The sequence below is a fragment of the Rhinolophus ferrumequinum genome, chromosome 23 (assembly GCF_004115265.2).
Source record: "Rhinolophus ferrumequinum isolate MPI-CBG mRhiFer1 chromosome 23, mRhiFer1_v1.p, whole genome shotgun sequence".
Classification (NCBI taxonomy): Eukaryota; Metazoa; Chordata; class Mammalia; order Chiroptera; family Rhinolophidae; genus Rhinolophus; species Rhinolophus ferrumequinum.
Window position 1 is genome coordinate 38,646,015 of NC_046306.1, and position 21,102 is coordinate 38,667,116.

General features: G+C 37.3%; 1 protein-coding gene across 1 annotated transcript in view; it reads right to left on the minus strand.

The window, feature by feature from the left end:
• The window catches only part of DZANK1 (double zinc ribbon and ankyrin repeat domains 1), a 102,488-nt gene that overhangs the window by 33,353 nt on the left and 48,033 nt on the right, over nt 1-21,102 (minus strand). The window contains exons 10-13 of the mRNA XM_033095191.1: nt 17,660-17,752; nt 7,534-7,656; nt 6,534-6,698; nt 5,069-5,258 (exon numbers count right to left, since the gene is read on the minus strand). Coding sequence (XP_032951082.1) covers nt 5,069-5,258; nt 6,534-6,698; nt 7,534-7,656; nt 17,660-17,752 — 571 coding nt within the window. The remainder of the gene's footprint in view (nt 1-5,068; nt 5,259-6,533; nt 6,699-7,533; nt 7,657-17,659; nt 17,753-21,102) is intronic.

A 21,102-nucleotide genomic window follows, 5' to 3' on the forward strand; every position in this document is an offset into this window, starting at 1 on the left:
ACCAAAATTCACTCAAAACGGAACAAAGAACTAAACATAAGCCCTGAAAACATAAATACCAAACTTACGGACCTTGGGTTCAAAGAAGATTTTAGAAATTTGACCTCAAAGGCAAGCGAAGTAAAAGCTGAAATAAAAGAAGAAATAAAAGACTATATCAAACTGAAAAGCTTCTGCACAGCAAAAGAAACTATCGATAAAACAGAGACAACCAACTGAATGGGAGAAGATATTTGCAAACAACACCTCCGATAAGGGGCTAATATCCAAAATATATAAGGAACTCATACAACTCAACAAAAAGACAAACAATCTAATTAAAAAATGGGCAGAGGACATGAACAGAAACTTCTCCCAAGAAGACATCCAAACTGCCAAAATACATATATATAAAAAAGCTCAATTTCACTAGTTATTAGGGAAATGCATATGAAAACCACAATGAGATATCACCTCACACCTGTTAAAATGGCTGTCATCAACAAGACAAATAATAACAAGTGTTGGAGAGGCTGTGGAGAAAAAGGAACCCTCATACACTGTTGGTGGGAATGCAGATTGTGCAGCTGCTATGAAGGCAGTGTGGAGGTTCCTGAAAAAATTATGAATAGAATTACCATATGACCCAGCAATCCCTCTCGGGGGGATATACCAAAAAAATCTGAAAACATTTATTCGTAAAGATATATGTACTCCGATGCTCACTGCAGCTTTATTTACAGTGGCCAAGACATGGAAACAACCAAAGTGTCGTTCGATAGATGATTGGATAAAGAGGTTGTGGTATATATACACAATGGAATACTACTCTGTCGTAAGAAAAGATGAAATAGTACCATTTGTGACAACATGGATGGATCTTGAGATTATTATGCTAAGCGAAATAAGTCAGACAGAAAAAGTTGAGAACCATATGATGTCACTCATATGTGAGATATAAAACTGAAAACACCAAAGGAACAAGACAAACAAATAAAGAAACAAAAACTCATAGACACAGACAACAGTTTAGTGGTTACCAGAGGGAAAGGGGGGAGGGAGGTGGTAGAAGAGGGTAAAGGGGATTAAATATATGGTGATGGAAGGAGAATTGACTCTAGGTGGTGCGTACAGAATGTGATATGTAGATGATGTATTATAGATTTGTACACTTGAAACCTATATAATGTTACAAACCACTGTCACCCCAATAAATTTAATTTAAAAAAGAAAAACAACAGAGAAAATCAGCAATACTAAACTTTAACTTTTTGAAAAGAGCAATAAAATTGACAAATCTTTCTCTAGACTGACCAAGAAAAAGAGAAATGACTCAAATTACTAGAATCAGAATTAAATAGGTGACATTATAACCAACTTTACTGAAATAAGAAGGATTATGAAGGAATACTATGAACAATTGTATACTAATAAATTAGAATACTCAGATGGAGTAGACAAATACCCAGAAATACATAAACTACAAAAATTGACTTGACAAGAAATAGAAAATCTCAATAGACCTATAAGAAGTAAACAGATTGAATTAGTAATCAAAATTACCCATTAGACAAAGTTCAGGCCCAGGTGGCTTCACAGGTGAATTCTATCAAATATTTAAAGGAGAGTTAATATCAATACTTCATAAGCATTTCAAAAACAAGAAAGAAAAAAAAAACATAGAAGAGAAGACTAAAGGCCACTATAATGCTGATACCAAAATCTGACAAAGACATCACAAGGAAAGAAAACTGAAGACCAATAATTCTTATGAATATAAATACCAAAATCTTCAACAAAATACTAGCAAAGTAGACCCATAAACCTATAAAAAGATGTATACACCATAACCAAGTGGTATTTATCCCAGAAACCAAAGGTTGGCTTATCATCTGAAAATCAATTAATGTAAAATACCATCAATTAAATGAAAGGCAAAAATCACAGGATCATCTAAATAGATATAGAGATAGCATTTTACAAAATCAGAAACCCTTTCATGATAAAAACAAATACTCAAAAATTAGAATTAGGAGGGGATTTCCTCCATCAGAAAAAGGGCATATATGAAAAACCCACAGCTAACATCATACTTAATGGTTAAAGACTGGATGTTTTCCCCTAAAATCAGGAACAAGACAAGGATTCCTGCTCTTACCACTTCTATTGAACGTTGTACTGGAGATTCTAACCAGGACAATCAGGTAAGAAAATGAAAAGAAAAAAGAAAAGAAAATGACATAAATGCCTTTCGGATTGGAAAGTAAATAAAACTATATTCATAGATGACATGATTTGTACATAAAAAATCCTAAGGAATTTAGTAGAGAACTATTAGAACTAACAAGAAAGTTCGTCAAAGTTGTAAAATACAAGATCTATATACAAAATACACTTACAGTGAACAATCCCAAAATAAAACTCGGAAATCGATTCTATTGACGATAGCATAGGAACAAAGTTAAAAAAAGAGGTACAAAACTTATACTCTACAACCTACAAAATACTACTGGATGGAATTAAAGATATAAATAATTGGAAATACATCCCAGGTTCACGACTTGGAAGATTAATACTATTGTTAAGATGGCAGTACTCCTCAAACTGATCTACAGATTCAATGCAAGTCCTATCAGAATTCCAGGTGGGTTCTTTGTGGTAATTGGAAAGCTGATCCTAAAATTCATATAGAAATTCAAGGACCCAGAATACCCAAAACAATCTTGAAAAAGAGGAATAAAGAGAAACTCACACTTCTCAATTTCAAAACCTACTAAAAAACAACAGTAATAAAAACAGCATGGCTCTGTGCCGACCCGGTGGCTCAGGCGGTCAGAGCTCCATGCTCCTAACTCCGAAGGCTGCCGGTTCAATTTCCACATGGGCCAGTGGGCTCTCAACCACAAGGTTGCCAGTTCGACTCCCGCAAGTGATGGTGGGCTGTGCCCCCTGCAACTATCAATGGCAACTGGACGCTAAGCTGAGCTGCGCCCTCCACAACTAAGACTGAAAGGACAACAACTTGAAGCTGAATGGCACCCTCTGCAAGTAAGATTGAAAGGACAACAACTTGACTTGGAAAAAAGTCCTGGAAGTACACACTGTTCCGTACACATTGTTCCCCAATAAAGTCCTGTTCCCCTTCCCCAAGAAAATCTTAAAAACAAAACAAAACAAAAAAACAGCATAGCTCTGGCATAAAAATAGATCTATAGATCAGCAAAATGAAATTAAAAGTCCAGAAATAAATCCATGTATCTGTGGCCAACTGTCAAGGGTGCTAAGACCATTCAACAGGGATGTAATTATCTCTCCAACTGATGGTACTGGGACAACTGGATAGCTGCATACAAAATAATGTAGTTGCACACCATATACAAAAATTAACTCAAAATGGACCCAAGACCTAAATGTGAGAGTTAAAACTATAAAAACCTTGGAAGAAAAGACAGGGATAAGTATTTGTGACCTGGATTTAGCAATGGATTCTTACATATGACACCAAAAACACAAGCAACGAAAGAAAAAATAGATAAAATTTGGACTTAACCAAAGTTTAAAACTTCTGTGCTTCATAGGCCACTTTCAAAAGTTAAAAGACAATACAGAATGGTAGAAAATGTTTGCAAATTATATATCTGACCAGAATCTAGTATCCAGAATATATAAAGAACTCTTACATCTCAATAACAAAAGACAACCAATTTAAAAATGGACAAAGGATCTGAATAGACATTTATTTCTCCAGAGAAAATATACAAATGTCCAACAAACACATGAAACATGCTCAATATCATGACCCATCAAGGAACTACCATTAAGACCAAAATGAAATACCAGTTCACACCTACTAGGATGGCTATAATGAAAAAGATAATAACAAATGTTGGCAAAGATATGAAGAAATCAGAACATTCATACACTGCTGGTCAGAACACAAAATAATGCAGCCACTCTGGGAGTCCCTCAAAAAGTTAAACATAATGTCACCATTTGACCCAGCATTTGCACTATGTTCGTACCCAAAAGAAAGGAAAACATATGTCCACAGAAAAACTTATGCATGTTCACAGCAGCATTATTCGTAATAACCAATAGGTGAACAAAACTCAAATGTCCATCAACTGATAAATAGAGCAACAAACTGTCATAAATCCTTATAAGAGAATATTATTCAGCTTATTATAAAAAAGAATGGGGGCGACTGGATGACTCAGTTGTTTAGAGTGCGAGCTCTCAACAACAAGGTTGCCGGTTCAATTCCCTCCGTGGGATGGTGGGCTGTGCCCCTGCAACTAAGACTGAAAAGGGTGACTGGACTTGGAACTGAGCTACGCTCTCCACAACTAAATTGAAGAACAACGACTTGGAACTGATGGGACCCGGAAAAACTCACTGTTCCCCAATATTCCCCAATAAAAAGACTAAAAAAAAGAGAATGAAGTACTAAACATGCGGAAACATGAACGAACCTTGAAAATATACTTAGGGAAAAAAGCCAGTCGCAAAAGACCATATGCATCCATTTATATGAAATGTCCAGAACATGTAAATCCACAAAGACAGAAAGTAGATTCGTAGTTGCCAAACACTTGGCAGAGAAAATGTGGGTAGTGACTGCTAAAGAGAACAGGGTTTACTGTTGGGGGTGATGAAAATATTCTGGACATAAGAGAGTGGTGATGGTTGTATAATATATTGTTAAGGAACTCAGTATCGCTGAATTGTATGCTTTAATAATGGTAAAAATGGTTAACTCTTATGTAAATTTTACCACAATACAAAAAGAGATAATAGCAGATAACAATAACTATACAGATTAACAACATTTCTGCCAAAATAGTAGAAATCCATTGTGCTATTTGATTTACAAACCAGACAAGGGGGCTATGAGTCAAAATATTAGAGTACTAAAAGTTTAAGGAAGAACAATTATTAATCATGCAAATGAAAATTACTTGAAAAAAAGAAAAATAAAGGAACTTATTTTTCACATAAAAAAATAAATCTAAAGGAAGAAAAAGTGAAATTTTGCTGTCAGAGAAAATGTTTGTTCCCTCCTGACAAGAAAGCATATGTTTTTCCTCACCTCTTCCCGGGCTGATGGCTGTGAGGAGGGGTTTATGGTCACTCATTTTCTCCTGCCTCTGCTTTTGAGAAGCCACTTCCAGTTCCTTTTTTGCTAGTAGCTTGCCAGATGGGTAGAACAGACCAGTGGTCTGTGTACCTATATCCTTCTTAGTCCCAATATCAGGTTTGCGCAAAGGAACATTTAGGGACTGCCAGGCAGATCAGGGTTATGAGCGAGGCAGAAACATAAAATGTTAGAATATAACTTAATCCTTCATATTATCACAAAAAAACAACTGTAATCAGAAGTATAGTATCTCCAAAAACCTGTACTTTGAACTAAAAAGGTGTTTTTAGCCCTTGCCTCATATTTGCTTCTGTCTTTCCCTTAGCAACTCCCAGCCCCATCCCTTTGGCCATTTACTGTCTCAATTCAACAAATCAACTGATGTTCTTGCCCTGTCTAAAGCCTGGAAGATATCTATCCTCTCAGCTGTACAATCCAATAAAGCATAGGTTATACTACCCATCCATACCCAACTACTGAGCACCAATATTTCCTGTGAAATATTCTCCTGCATCTGGACCTGAGGCCCTAAGAAGACCACCATGTAAGATTGTGTAGGTTGTGCACTGCACTACAGCATTGCATCTAAAGGGCTACCATTCACATAGTGGACAAATTATATATGCATATTTATTAGGACAATTTTTCTAGTAGATGGGAGAAAATGTCTAACAAAATTACAATCAGTTTTCAATAGATGGCATTCAAGAGTCTTAAGGAAAGAACACATTTGCACAAAGGTGCCATGTAGAGACTATTAGTAGTCCCAGGATCTATAACTCAATCTGGGTTAAGAAGTTATGAGCTTCCTAAAAATGAATGTAAGATTACTGAGTGCATGTGTAGTCTAATGATTATCAATCTTCAAATTCTTCTGAAGAAGAGATAAGAAGAAACCTGAAAAGTCTTTACGTGGCTTAGAGAAATTCTCAAAAGGCTAACACATAGCGGGTGAGTAATTAAGCCCTTCTGAGAATAATCTTGTGAGATTTTCCTCAAATTATGTCCAGTTGTTATAAATAGCAAAAGAATTTTATATACCTAATGTAAGTTTTCTAAAATATGAAAGAGCCGGGGGGGAAAAGTTCTTGGTGTTCTACATAAGGAATTCAAGAGAAGATAAGTACTTTTTACACCATGTATTTTAAATTTAATTCCCCTAGTAACATTATATCTATTGCCTTGCAAATGCAATTAGACCTCAATCTATTATAAATACATGAGATATTTGATTTCTGAAGCAGTCGCTCAAGTTTTTAAAACCTAAATTAATTTATTTACACACCTAGTTGAAAAGTCCATGTGAAAGGTCTGTATGTTTGGCTCTTTTTCCCTGTGTTGATTCATAGGGTATTGTACACAAATACAGTTACCACCACTTCCCAGGTGCCAATTCTTACTACAGTGGAGGTCTCACCTCAGCAAAAGGGCCAGGTTCGCCAGCAGCTAGAGCCAGCCTGTTGTCCACACTAAGTTTTGCTGAGGACTTCATGTAAATACCACAGGAGCCACAGAATCGGGCAGATGGGTGATTGCTGGCCCTACATTTAGGGCAAACAGAGTAGCAAGCAGGAATGCCAGGCTAGAGGACAGAAAAAAATTTATATTTTCATGAATCGTAGAGTCAGAATTTTCCCGAATGAATTACTGCCACAGTATACAATCTCCAGCCATCAAAATAACACATACCTGTACCTTCTGACCCTGCAATTCTACCTTCTAGAATTTATTCTGCAAAGTACACAAATAAGTATACTCAAGACCATTATCTACAGAACTGTGCTTTTAGAAGATATATTAATAACTGGAAACAACCTAAATGTTCAGCAATTGGGGATGACCTAAATATATCATGATACATACCAACCGTGGATTCTGAAGCCATTGAAAAGAATGAGGAGGTTACTAACAAGAAACATTGCTCGGTGAAAAGAAATGGATCGTGTTCATATTAAACTACAGTTTACTTATAAATACATTGAATGTCTAAAAGAGCACCACAGAAACTGGGTAACGGTGATTACTTCTGGGGAGAGAAGCTGTGGGACTGGGATGAGAAGGAAGACTAACCCTTCACACTACACCTTTTGTATTATTTACATGCAACACTTATTTAAATAAATAATTTTTAGTGTTTTATTAAAAAGGTAGGCAGACAATTCATAAAAGAACTACCAATAGTTAATAAATCAGTGAAAAAGTTTAACCTCAAAGAAACGCTAATCAAGACACCAATGAGAAACTATTCTCAATTTAAGAGATTTAATTAACTCTGTCTCCAGATTCTGAAGTAAACAGGTGCTAGTACCCAAATTCCAAGCAGTGATTCTGCAAGGCTGTGGAAGAGGAGGAGCCGGGCTCTCTCTAGGTGGTGGTGAGGTGCTCAGCACAAAGAAGCTCAGTTTTTAAATACCCACCGTGGCTCCACACCAGTCGCAGAAGCAAGCACCCCGGCGATTCCGGCGACCACATTTGGAGCAGGAAACCGTCTCCCCTTTCTGAGTGGGCGCAGGAGGAGCTTTATCTCCACTGCACATGGACTGGTGAACACAATGGCATTTATAGGCAGATCAATACCATATCCTCCAAACCCCCTCCCAATCCAGAAAAGAAAAAAGTCCCAAATCCATGCAAGCCCTGGAAATAAGGTATTTCTGCCCCAAAGAGGAAAATTACCATGAGCTTCACCAATTAACAAATGAATTCAAGGAGCACGCATTCCTTCACAGAAAGTCGATGAAACTGGTGCCTCACACGTCTTGATATTCCTCAGTATTTTTAATACCAAATGTAGCAAGACTACTGTTGATTTACTATACTAACATTAATAAAGAATATAGGAGAGCTGAGCTACCTAAGGTGTCACAATTGAGGTTTATTGTCTATCCTTTGGGGTTTGGGTTTCCATATGGAAATGTGAATTTATTTTCCACTCCCAACACATGAAAATAATTGTTTTATTTTGAGGAGGAGATAGAATTGTTTTGTGAGAATTTCTGACACTGTTAGGTAGACCTGGATTAGAATCTTTGTTCCTACTACTTACTATTGCCTAGTAAGAGATGGGTATGTGATCACCTACCATGTGCAGGCACTGTTCTGAGCACTGCCCCTGTACCCTTACATCAAATCCCATGACAGACCCATGAGGTGAGGTTTTACAGAGAGGGAAACTGAGGCACAAAAAGGGTACGGCACAAGATTTGAACCCAGGCCATGGCTTTTATCCATGACTTCATGCATCCAATACAACAGTTTCCTCACAGGTCTGTAGAGGGATTTGAGATGGTTAATGGCAATTAAGTATGTACGAATGCTTAGCACAGGGTCATACTCCATGTCAGCTTCCTTCCCTTTTCATCTTGCTTTCCACTAGATCCTGATTTCTTTAAGGAAAATGGCTATCATTTCACATTTCTTCCCCACTAGCACAGTATCTGATATATTGGCATATGGAAATCAGTCAAGTAGTTACTGAATGAATGAATAATTGATTCAATTGATAACTGAATATATGTACTGTCATATATTATATGTCATACATGTATAATACTAACAATGTGCACACTAGGAAAAATGTTTTCTAAGGACAACTTTCCCTCAAAGCCTGCTGTTATCTTAGAACAGACATCTCTCCAGAAAGAGGCCACATCAGCCCCCAACAGCCACAGAGACTGAGAAAGATCTGTCTTCGTGTATACTTATCCTCGCCCCATTTCTGTGCAACTAGGGGCAACTTCTTGGGATAAATCTAAAGAGAAACCCCTTACACACTTTGGCTTCAGACTTAAATTTCAATTTATCCTACTGTTAAAATAGGGTTTTGATAAAACTTGCTGACTGGGTTTCCAAATACAAAGCCTTCAGACCTTTTGTTTAAATGCATCTACTGTTCATGTGGGTTTTTTGTTTTTTTTGATATAACATTGCTTTAAAGAAAGAAAAGTAATCTTACCCCATTCATATTAATGCTGCTAAACAAAGAAAAGACATAAAGCTATCAGATGGAACATGCATTGTTACTTCAATGGAACTTCAATGATACTTTCATTGTGACCTCTAAACTCTGACATAACATTCAGACAAAAATACAATTATGAAAACAAATGCAATTTTGTAATTGTTCCTGAAACAGTTTTGTTGATAGGTGAGATCCAGAAACAACTACATCACTGCAAATTAATACAATCAATTAAATTATTTTACTATTTATATAAGAAGTCCAAAATGAGAAAATAAATCTTTTGCCCAGCAATTTACATAAATCTATCACCAAGATCACTCCAATAACTCCCAAGTACCACTTTTCTCTCTTTTTATGCTTTCCCAATCTCACTATTTTTTCTCCCTAGTGCCTTGGAGAATTATAAAGTGCAATTTCATAATGGGAGAGTGACATAAAGTCGGAAGCTATGTTAAGTCATAGAGATAATCAAATAACAATCAAAAAAGACTACTCTAAAATTGCAACAGATTTGATTTGGGAAAAAATGGGTTTTCTCATCAAATTTGCCAGCTCGTTAGCATAGTTTTAGTCTCAGTTTTGAAAAAGAAACACATATTATGTAACAGAAATCATCTTTTAAAAAAACTATACAGATTTTCCTTCTGGTCATGGTGGAATAAGACCATACCAAATGACTCCCACACAGAAACTATAAAATCTACTCATTATACATATAGGAACAGAAGCAGATAGACACTTGTAGCAAGAACATGTAAGAGGAAGGGTGATACACAGTTAGTTCCATTTTAGCCTGGGGCTAAAGGCAGTCCACACAGTGTATGTGAAGTGGTGGGAAAGGGGCAGTATTTCTCACTAGGAGCACCAGAAGCTGGGTAATGTTTGGCTACTGAAGAGGTAGGGAGCTCCCAGAAAGAAAAAAGACAGAGAGGAGCTACCCAAATTCTGTGCACTCACATCGCTTACTGACCCATGAACAACACATACACAAAATAGTCAAAGCAGCTCAGCCAAAGATGAAATATCTGAACAGAGACCAGACTTTTTGCTCTGGTCTCTACTCCCCCTCCCCCCAAAACCACACAGTTTTCTTGGTTTTTCAGTACCTTGAGGAATTTTAGATTGTATCCTGGCATTATAAATGTTAAGTTGTGGTTATACTGGATTCTGTTAATATTCTCTGATAAGTGCTGGATTTCTGTTGCTGTAGTTGTTTTGATTTAGCAGGCAATAAAATACATGACTAGTTTGAGGAATGTACTGCCTAGAATGAACTACAACTAAATGCCTCTTACTTCTGATCAGAAACCATGGAGACAGTAGAACATCCTTAAAGTTCTGAAAGAAAGTCAACCCAGAGTTATATATCCATTGAAAATACTCTTTGAGAATGAAGGCCAAAAAAAGACATTTTTGGATAAAAGAAAACGTAGACAATTCACTGCCAGTAGACCTGCACTATAAGAAATGATAAAGATAGTTCTCTTTGAAGGAAATGACACTGGAGAGGAACTTGGATCCTCAGATAAGGGTAAAGAACTTCAGAAATGATAAATATCTGTATAAATACAAAAAAACCCAGTTTTTATCATTTTTGCTTTTTCTTCCTAATTCTTTATATACCATATAATTGTTTTTAAATACTTTTCATTTTTCAATTACAGTTGACATACAGTATTGTATTAGTTTCAAGTAAGCAACATAGTGATATAGTGACAGATCTAGTACCCATCTGACACTATACATAGTTATTACAATATTATTGACTATACTCCTTATGCTGTACTTTACATCCCCATGACTATTTTGTAACTGCCAATTGTACTTCTTAATCCCTTCCTTTTTCTCACCTGTTCCCCCAACTCCTCTCCCATCTGGCAACCTTAAAAATGTTTCGATCTGTTTGTTTGTTTGTTCATTAATTTTGTTCTTTAGATTCCACATATAAGTGAAATCATATGGCACTTGTCTTTCTCTGTCTGACTTACTCCACTCAGCCCAATACCTTCTAGGTCCATCCATGTTGTTGCAGATGGCAAGATTTCATTCTTTTTTATGGTGAGTAATATTCTGTTGCATATATGTGCCACCTCTTCTTTAACTGTTCTTCCATTGATGGACACCCAGGTTGCCTCCATATCTTAGTTATTGTAAATAATGCTGCAATGAACATATGAATGTACATGTCCCTTCGAAGTAGTGTTTTGGGTTTCTTCAAATAAATACCTAGAAGTGGGCTTACTGGGTCCTTCTTTGTCTCGTTACAGCCTTTGTTTTAAAGTCAATTTTATCTGGTTTAAGACTTGCTACCCCCGATTTTCTGCTTGTTGGTTTCAATTTTCATGAAATGTCTTTTTCCATCCCTTTACTTTTAGTCTGTGTTTGGCTTTCGATCTGAAGTGAGTCTTTTGTAGGCAGCATATGTAAGGGTTTTGTTTTCTTATCCATTCAGCCACCTAACGTCTTTTGATTGGAACACTTAATCCATTTACGTTTAAAGTAATTGTAGATATCTATGTATTTCTTTTTCCATCATATTTTTTATCTTCCTCCTTCCCCTCCCCCTCCCCCTTCTCCTTTTCCTTTCCCCCCTTCCTTCTTCTCCTTCTCCTTCTCTTTCTTCTTTCCTCTTTCTTCTTTCTTCTTCTGAATTCCTTTAGCATTTCTTGTAATACTGGTTTGGTGTTGATGAACTCATTTAGCTTTTTCTTGTCTGGGAAGCTCTTTATTTGTCCTTCAATTCTAAATGATAGCTTTTCTGAGTAATTTATTTCAAGGGAAAAAAAATGGAAAACTTCCCTAACCTGGTGAAGAAAATAGACATACAAGCCCAAGAAGCACAGACAGTCCCAAACAAGACGAACCCAAAGAGGCCCACAGCAAGATATGTCATAATTAAAAAGCCAAAGTTTAAACACAAAAAGAGAATCTTGAAAGCAGCAAGAGAAAAGCAGTTAGTTACCTACAAGTGAGTGTCCATAAGAATGTCAGCTGATTCCTAACAGAAACTTTGCAGGCCAGAAGGGAATGGCATGAAATATTCGAAGTGATGAAAAGCAAGGGCGTACAATCAAGATTACTCTACCAAGCAAAGCTATCATTTAGAATGAGTCCCCTTTGGTGATGGAAGGAGAACTGACTCTAGGTGGTGAACACACAATGTGATATATAGATGATGTATTATAGACACTTATTATTGTACAATTGAAATCTATATAATTTTACTAACCATTGTCACCCCCAATAAATTTAATTTTAAAACAATGAGGCCCCTTAAACTATCCTTTTTTTTGTTGTTATTTTTTTCTTTTTGCTGCTCTGATTAGGTGTTTTCTGCTACCTTATCTTCTAAATTGCTAATTCGATCCTCTACTTCATCTAATCTACTATTGATTCCCTTTAATGTATCCTTTATTTCATTTATTATACTATTCACTTCTGACTGGTTCTTTATTTGTTTTTTTGCTTTCTGATTTTTGTTTCCCACCTCTTTGTTAAAGGTCTCACTGATATCACCGATATCACTGAGCATCTTTATAACCAGTGTTGTAAACTCTGCATCTGGTAGATTGCTTGTGTCCATTATTTTTAGTTCTCTTTCTGGAGCTTTGTTCTGTTCTTTCATTTGGGGCATGTTTATTTTTCTCCCCATTTGGGCCGTCTCCTTGTTTTTGTTTCTATGTATTAGGTAAAACTGCTATGTCTCCTGGACTTAGTAGAGTGACCTTATGTAGTAGGTGTCCTGTGGGGCCCAGTGGCACAGTCTCCCTGGTCACCTGAACCAGGTGCTCCAAGTGTATCCCTTGTGTGGATTGTGTGTGCCTTCCTGTTGTAGTTGAGCCTTGGTTGCTGTCTGAACATCAGTGGGAGAAATTGACAAGCAGACTGACTGGTTGTGAGGACTAGCTGTGATTCCAGTAGAAGAGCTGTTGTGCAGGGGCTGACCCTAAGCAGCAGGATTCACTTTAGTAGGGCTCTGGTGCCTTCCTACTCTTCCCTTTGAGTTTCTCCTTTGTGGAGGTGGTTGGGTAGTGCTCTGGTGTTATCTGAAGCTGTCTGTTGAGTGTGTTGGTTCTGGAGCTTCTTGGGATGGGCCTTGCTGCAGTCCAAGGTCAGCTACTCCCTGTGTCCTGCCTGGGGCCACTTGGTATGAGCTACAAAGTAATGGTTGCCACTTGTGCTGGTCTAAGAGGTGCCTGGGAGAGGCAGTTGGGAACTGAGGCCAGCTGCTGCTAGTGCTGGGCTCAGGGCTGCTTAGCAAGAGGTATGGGGCATGGCAAGGCCAGATGCTACACGTCTGAGGTTTGTGAACCTTTGGGAGATTATAGTAAAGTGCAAAGTATGAGCCAAGATAGGCCATTTGTATGGAAAAGCCACTGGAAGCTGCTTGGGTGGGCCTGCAAGTTGGGTTGGGCAGGGTCTCAGGGAATCAGCAGGGCAGAGCAAATGGTTAATGGAGACTCAGCTATAGCAGCCACCTGCCTTTGTATACTGGGTTGGGGGAGGGCTCAACAAAGGAACAATGGCTTCTGCCAGCACATCTCTCTGGGAGGGAGCTGCCTCTCCAGCCCTCATGCTGAAGCCAGACAATTCAGTTCCTCCCCGTATGTCTCTGGCACCTTTTGAGCTACTGCCCCAGTGATGGAGCTCAGAGCGAACGAGTTTGTCAGTGAGTCAGTTCATGTGCCGGCCCTTGAAGAGAAATACCTGGGACTCCAGCAGCCCACCGGAGCTGCTCAGTGGCTCAGCCACAATCTCCACTGATTTTCACAGCCAGTTGTGGTGTCTTTTCTTCCTGGCACCAGACCCCCCTGGGCTGGGGTGTCCAGCATGGGGCTGGGACCCCTCACTCCTCAGGAGTGACCTCCGTAGCCAATATACCTCTCCTGATTTTTAACTGCCATATGTGAGTGTGGGACCAGCCTGTTTTGTGGCTCCACCACTCCAACCAGATTCAAGGTGGCCTCTTCTGCATATCCTTAGTTATATCCTATATCCTATATTCTATAGGACTTCTGTTCAGCCAGACTTCAGGTAACTCTCAAAGATGGTTGTTCTGTAGTTTATTTGTAATTTTACTGGCCATTAGAGGAGGCAAGCATAGCATTTACCTACTCTGCCACCTTGACCGAAAGCCCACCATATAATTGTTTAAAGCAGAAATCACAACATTCTTATGGGGTTTATAATGTATATAAATCTAACATAAAGGGTGGAGGTAAAAAGATGAACCTATCTAACTGCAAGATTTCTGTATTTTACCTGGTGTGATACAATAACTAATTAAACTAAGAAGTTAAAGATGTACATATTAATCACTAGGGTAATTACTAAAAAAGAATACCAAGATATTCCACTAAAAGCCAATAGGAAAATTAAAATGTAATTCTAAAAATTATCCAAATAAATAGTCCAAAATGTAGGAAAATAGAAACAAAGGAAACAAAACAAATGGGAAAAGTAGAAATCATGTAATAAAACAGTAGATCAAAACCCAACTATATAAATAATTACAATAACTTTGATGAACTAAACATTCCAGTTAAAAGGCAGAGATTGTCACAATGGACTTTTTAAAAAAAGAAAACGAAAAAGGAACTATATATAAGCCACACACAAGACACAAGTAAATATACAGAAAAAATATTCCATTTAAACAATAAAAATAGTGGCTCTACCGTATGGGATAAAACAGGTTTCAGGAAGAAATGTTTTATGAGAGATAAAGAACATTTTATAACAATAAAAGTTGAATTCATCAGGAAGATATAACAATCAAAAATGTTTATGTGCCTAACAAAATACATGATGTAAAAAGTGACAGCATTAAAGAGAGAAGTAAACAATTCCAGAATCATAACTGAAGGTTTTAATACCTCTTTCTCAGCATTTGCTTGAACCATTAGACAACGATCAGTGAAGGCATATAAAATCTGTGTAACATTACACTTTGACTTAAATGATTTTTATAAATTACAATACCCACAATAAGAGAACACATATTCTTTTTAAGTGTGCCTAGTATGTTTTCCAGGTTAGACTATATACTGGCCATAAAACAATTCTCATTAATTTAATTGAAATCATACAGAGTTTGTTCTCTAACTACAGTGGAATTAATAACCAATTTATAAATCATAGGTCAAAGAAGAAATCACAGGTTAATTACAAAAGAACTTATAATAAAAATATAATAAAACTGAAATGAATTACAATAAAAATTCAATTTATATAAATTTCTGGGGTTAGTAAAGAAATTCTTAGACATAAATTTATAGTTTCTTTTAGAAAAGAAGAAAACATTTAAATCAATAATCTGAGTACTCACCTTAAGAAATTAGAAAAAGTCTCTTAAATTAAACCCAAAGCAAAGAGAAGTAAATAATAAAGAATAAGACTCAAAAAAGGAAAACCAAAAAATAGAGAAAATCAGTGAACTAGAAACTAGTTCAATAAAATTTAAAAGTATCTAGCTGGAGACAAAGATTGATAGAGAGAGTAAGGCAGAGAGAGAACACAAATTACAGATATCAGGAATAAAAGAGGGGATAGCACTACAGAGCCCATAGACATTAAAATAGTAAGAAGGGGAATATCTTGAATAAAATGACTGATAATACTAAGTGATGATGACAACGTAGAGAAACTGGAACCTTCATATATTGTTGGTAGGAATGCAAATAGTGAGGCCATTCTGGAAAAAAGCATGGCAATATCTTATAAAATTAAACATGAACTTAGATAGTACCCCGTAGTCTTACTCCTAGGAGAAATGAAAACCATGTCCACACAGACTTTAACGTGAATGTTCAGAGCAGCAGTATTTGGAATAGCCTATAACTGGAAATGACACAAATGCCCATTCACTAGTGTATAGGTCAATTAGCTGTATTATATCCATTCTGTGGAACAGTACTCAATGATCAAAATGAAAACAATATTAATACATTAAACAACAGGAATAAACCTTGAAAACATTGTGCTAAGTAAAGGAAATCAACACACAAAAAATTATATAGTTCTGTAAAAGGTAAAACTATAGTATCAAAAGAGATCAGTATTTTCTGGGGCCAGTGATCAGGGGACGACCTCAACTGCAAAGGGGCATAAGAGAACTTTTTAAGGTAATGGAACTGTTTACATCTTCATTGGGATGGTGGTTAAAATGACTGTATATAATCACTGACATTCATTAACCTGTATAATTAAAATAGGTGAGTTTTATTGCATGTAAATTATACCTCAATAAATATTGGAACAAAAAGAGTTCCTTCAAATCAACTAGTCTCAGACTGTCAGTAATTAGACACAACCATAAAGATACCTTGTCCAACTCCCCTGTTAGGGGATGTCTCCTCCAAAGAGATTATGTTGGAGTCCTAACCCCCAGTAACTCAGAATGTGCCCTTATTTGGATATAGGATCTTCACAGAGGTAAACAAGTTAAAATGAGGTCATTATGGCGGGCCTTAATCCAATATGATTAGCGTTTTTATAAAAAAGAGAAATCTGGACACAGATACAGGCACACACAGAGAGACGACGATGTGAAGACACACAGGGAGGAGGCAGCCATGTGACTGCCATCTACAGGCCAAGGGAAGCTCGAAGCTACCAGAAGCTAGGAGAGGCATGGACAGTACCTTCCTTAGAACTGCAGAGAGAGCGTGGCCCTGCCCACACCTGGATTTTGTACTTCTTGCCTCCAGAACTGTGAGATAATAAATTTCTGTTGTTTAAGCCACTCAATTTGTGGTGCTTTGTTTCAACAACACCAGCAACTAAATACACCCCCATTTGATACTAACCATGTTTACCACAGTAATTACTACCCACCTGTCCAGTTTCCCAAGGAATCTCCATTAGATGAGAACAAACCCCCCAAATATACATATTTATATTTATTATATTTATGTGTGTGTGTGTGCGTGTATAAAATGGCCCCAAAGAAGCAAGATTTTTTTTCTTCTAAGTTGGCTAGTAAATGCTGAGTTCTTTTTGGTATTGTTAGGCCAGGGCAAGAATCCCCTGGAAGTAATTTTTAAAGCTTCCTCTTCATCAGAAACACTTTATAAACATAAAACAGATCATCTAAAAAGAACCCATTCTTGCTATATAAACTGCACATACTCCTATGCCTTCACTTTAAACACTCAAAACTGGGTGGTAGGAAAACCAGAAATTGAGCACCCATAGTGCACTCAATTTTAAAAACTGCATGGCACAGTCCATGAAGACATACCTGACTCTACATGATATATGAATGCGTCCATTCCCCACTGGCTGCTCCAGGCTTCCATGTGAAGTTACTCAACAAAATTGTAAGTAACAAATTTTATTGAATCCCCTTGAAGTTAAGACTTTGAAAACAATTTTTTATTGGTGAATATATAACGTTCTCTCCACATTTAGAAATGCTGCTTTCTTTACTATGAAAAGTTTCTTTAAAAAAAGTTTCTTTCCGTCTCTCTGCCTCTTCCTACTTCCTCCCTGTTCTGCAGATTACATTTATTCATTATCATTAACATTGAACATTTAGCAGCCACTCAGTATAGGACTGGCACATGCAGTCAACCTACCTCTTGTGGTGAAGGCAGGGACCTCTCACAGGTAACACAGTATTTAAGGTGAGCAGGATTCCCCGTGCCACAGGTACGGCAGATCAGTTTCTCCTTGAAAACAGGAAATAAGAAATACATGTTCCTCTGGGCAAAGAACTGTGCAAAGAAATCATCAAACACAGTCTTTTCAGTCAATCAGCCAGCTACAGATCCTACTTTAACACCCAGACCCTGAAATTGATTTGATTTAGGAAGTATTACAACATAAATAATGCCCAACGAATGTAATTTTAAAAGAAACAACCCCCCCTACACACAAAAAAAAAATTGAAAAAAGTATTTGTTTGACCTTGGGAAGACAAATTAAATATTTTGCACTGATTTTGTGAGAGTTATTAAATTTTTAAGTGTGGAAAAAGTGACAGTCAGTAGGCTCTCCATCTCTTGGCTTGAACAATAAACAAAAGGCCTAAGACCAGCAAAAGCTTATCTATGTTTTTATAAGTAATCTAGTTCTTGGACTGGGGTTTACCCCAGGGGGCTTGATGTTAAATATCAATTTAGGTTTGTTCTGTAGTTTCTCACCTAGAAATGGCAAAGTGGAAAGACTGCCTTAGAAAATGAATGGTAAGTGCGACTTTCCAAGTCAGGAACCTGGGGATAAGTTGCAATACAGAGAGAAAGAAAGAAATGATGGTGAAAGTAGTCTAATTAGAGTACGGTTATCAGAGGTTTAGTCACTGGACTACTCTCTACTATCCTGACACTATTGCTTTCAATTGTCAATGACCGGTGACACTCAAACATTCCTTTCTACTTTAGTACGTGTGTTCTGTAGGTATCCTGAAACTCATATAGTATGTTTTAAAGCTGGTACAGATAAAGAAGACAATCAAGAAAAAATTTAAAAAGTCCAACTCCTGAGGTTTTAGTTCCAATGCCACTAGGTAGGCCTATGAAGCTCAGCCTTTCCAACTCTGGTTAACTCCACTTCAGTAGAAGACTCCAAGTTCTTCCTAGTAAGTTGAACCAACTAAGGGAAATCACAGTTCCCAACCCATAAAACTTCTAAAGTGCACAGGCTGACTGACTGCTCTTCAAAATGGCAGAGAATCACAGACTTGCTCTCACGGGGTCCTGACACTCCCTGGTTTTACCTTTCTTCAAAGTGGCTCAAAGTGTCCACACATCATCTACAATCGCCAGAGTTTTTCTGTGAGATTTAGGGTTAAGATCTTTCTGAAGATGTTCCTCAGAAATGATCTGGTGAAACTCACTGAGAAATGAAACAAATTTCCTGTCCCTATGTTAAAAAATATTGAGATCAAACCAAAATAATCTAGCTGTTTGCTGCAGGAAACACTTATTCTAGAAAGAAAACACTATAAACCAAGTAAGACTGCTTACTTATTAGGTCCAATAGCTTACCTCAAGACCCTCAACTTACTGGGCCCACAATCCAAAACTAGTATGACCACACATAGTTACTGTGTGTGTGTGTGTGTGTGTGCGCGCGCGCGCGCGCGCTCGCTCGCATGTGTATGCGGGGGGGGGGGGGGGGGGGGGGGGGGAGGTGGTGACAGCACCTGAAATCTACTCTTAGCAAGTTTCCAGTATACAAAGATGGATATGTTAGCTTGACTGTAGTAATCATTTCACTATGTATATGAATATCAAAACATCATTACCTTAAATATATAAAATTTTTATTAAAATAAATAATTTTAAAAATTAACATGTCATAACTCTGCCCAATCCCAACCCACCTTGCAAAACTCTCTTCTTAAATTTTTTAAATTAATAAACTTTATTTTGCAGAGCTGTTTAGGGTCACATCAAAACTAAGCAGAAATTATATAGGGAGTAAATATAGGGAAACTACCTGTTCCCACACACATACAACCTTCCCCACAATTACATTCCACACCAAAGTGATACATTTGTTACAACCTGTGAACTTACACCAACACATCATTATCCCCCAAAGCCCATAGTTTATGTAAGGGTTTTCTCTTGTCAAATTCTCTTTAAAATCACCCAACTGCAGCACTAAAATCCTATAAATACCTTTCCCTGTCTAATCCCTTCTAAGACACTACTGAAACAGTCCTATTGGTGGTCTATCTTACTGCATTGGATCCAACCTTAGACACCAGGTTTCTCTAGTGGTTTTTGTGATGGCTTCTGGACACCATGCCTTGGCTCACTTCCTTAAAGAGCAGTGATCATGACACTCAGATAGAAATACTTTTATAGCATAATCACTACACTCACAGGTTAATATATATTCATAGGAATGATTTGGGACTGAGGCCACAAATCAGCCTGCCTTAATGGGGATGAGAAACATCCATGACAAGGACTTTAAAAAAGAAGTCAACACCCTCAACTGCCATCTCATCCACAGCATAGCAACGTATCTAGTTGAACGGTTCTAGGCAATTTAGTGAATGCAACTTAGTCACTAGGTAAAACTTTTACTTACAAAGTACATGGAAGATGAAAGCAATTTTCTAATCTCCCAAATGATAAGCTTTAATTAACAAAATGAAATGAAGAATGTTGGTAACAAACTCGTAGGACATTGCAAACTTAATCTCAAAGTTGATTTTGTAAGATGCCAAGTCAAAGTTCTGCTTGATGCAGAGCTGTGGTTACACTGGCTTTAGCCCAAATCACGTGCAAGAGGCTGGGGTCTCATAGGAGGTAACTGCGCCCCAGTTGGATGAGCACTCAGATTGTTTTCAGAGGACCCCAGTCCTCAGCCTCTGAGATTTGAGGAGCCCCATATATGACTAGAGTTCTGGAGGTAACACCATGTGTCACTAGTTAAAGTCCAAAGGAAACTGAAAATCTCTTACTAAAGGAGAGTTCGTGCGTTTTGGTGACAAGGGAGATGCTATTAGTTTTCAGCTTTAGAAAATGGCCAATGTGATACATTCATTTAAAAAACAAAACAGACTCTAAATGTGTGAATATATATGAATACGTTTCTGTGCATCTAGAGAAATACATAGAAAGACACCTATTAAACTGCTATTATTGGTTATTTCAGGGGAGTAGAAATAGAAGTGGGTGGAAAAATTATGCACTTCTTTATATATCTGTGGACTATTTCACTTGTTTCAAAAATTGGAGAATTTAGAAAAGTATAAAATCCTCTCTTTTTCTGAAACACAGACACCTTTGTCAGAGGGTAAAAGAAGAAACTCCTGTTACTGTATCTTTTAATCAGGGCAGGTAAAAAAAAAAATATGATGGAGCAAAATTCCTCAACATTGACAACTACTGACAGATATTCCTGGGAGGACATTTTCTAAAATCTGTCGCCCTTGTAATATCTGAGAAAGTCACTGGGATGAAGAATTTCAGCCCAGGATTTCCGAACAGGTGTCCTTTTGTGAGTAGAAGCAGCAACACTGATTGTCCAGGTTTAAAAATGAGGCATTTCCCTCCAGGAT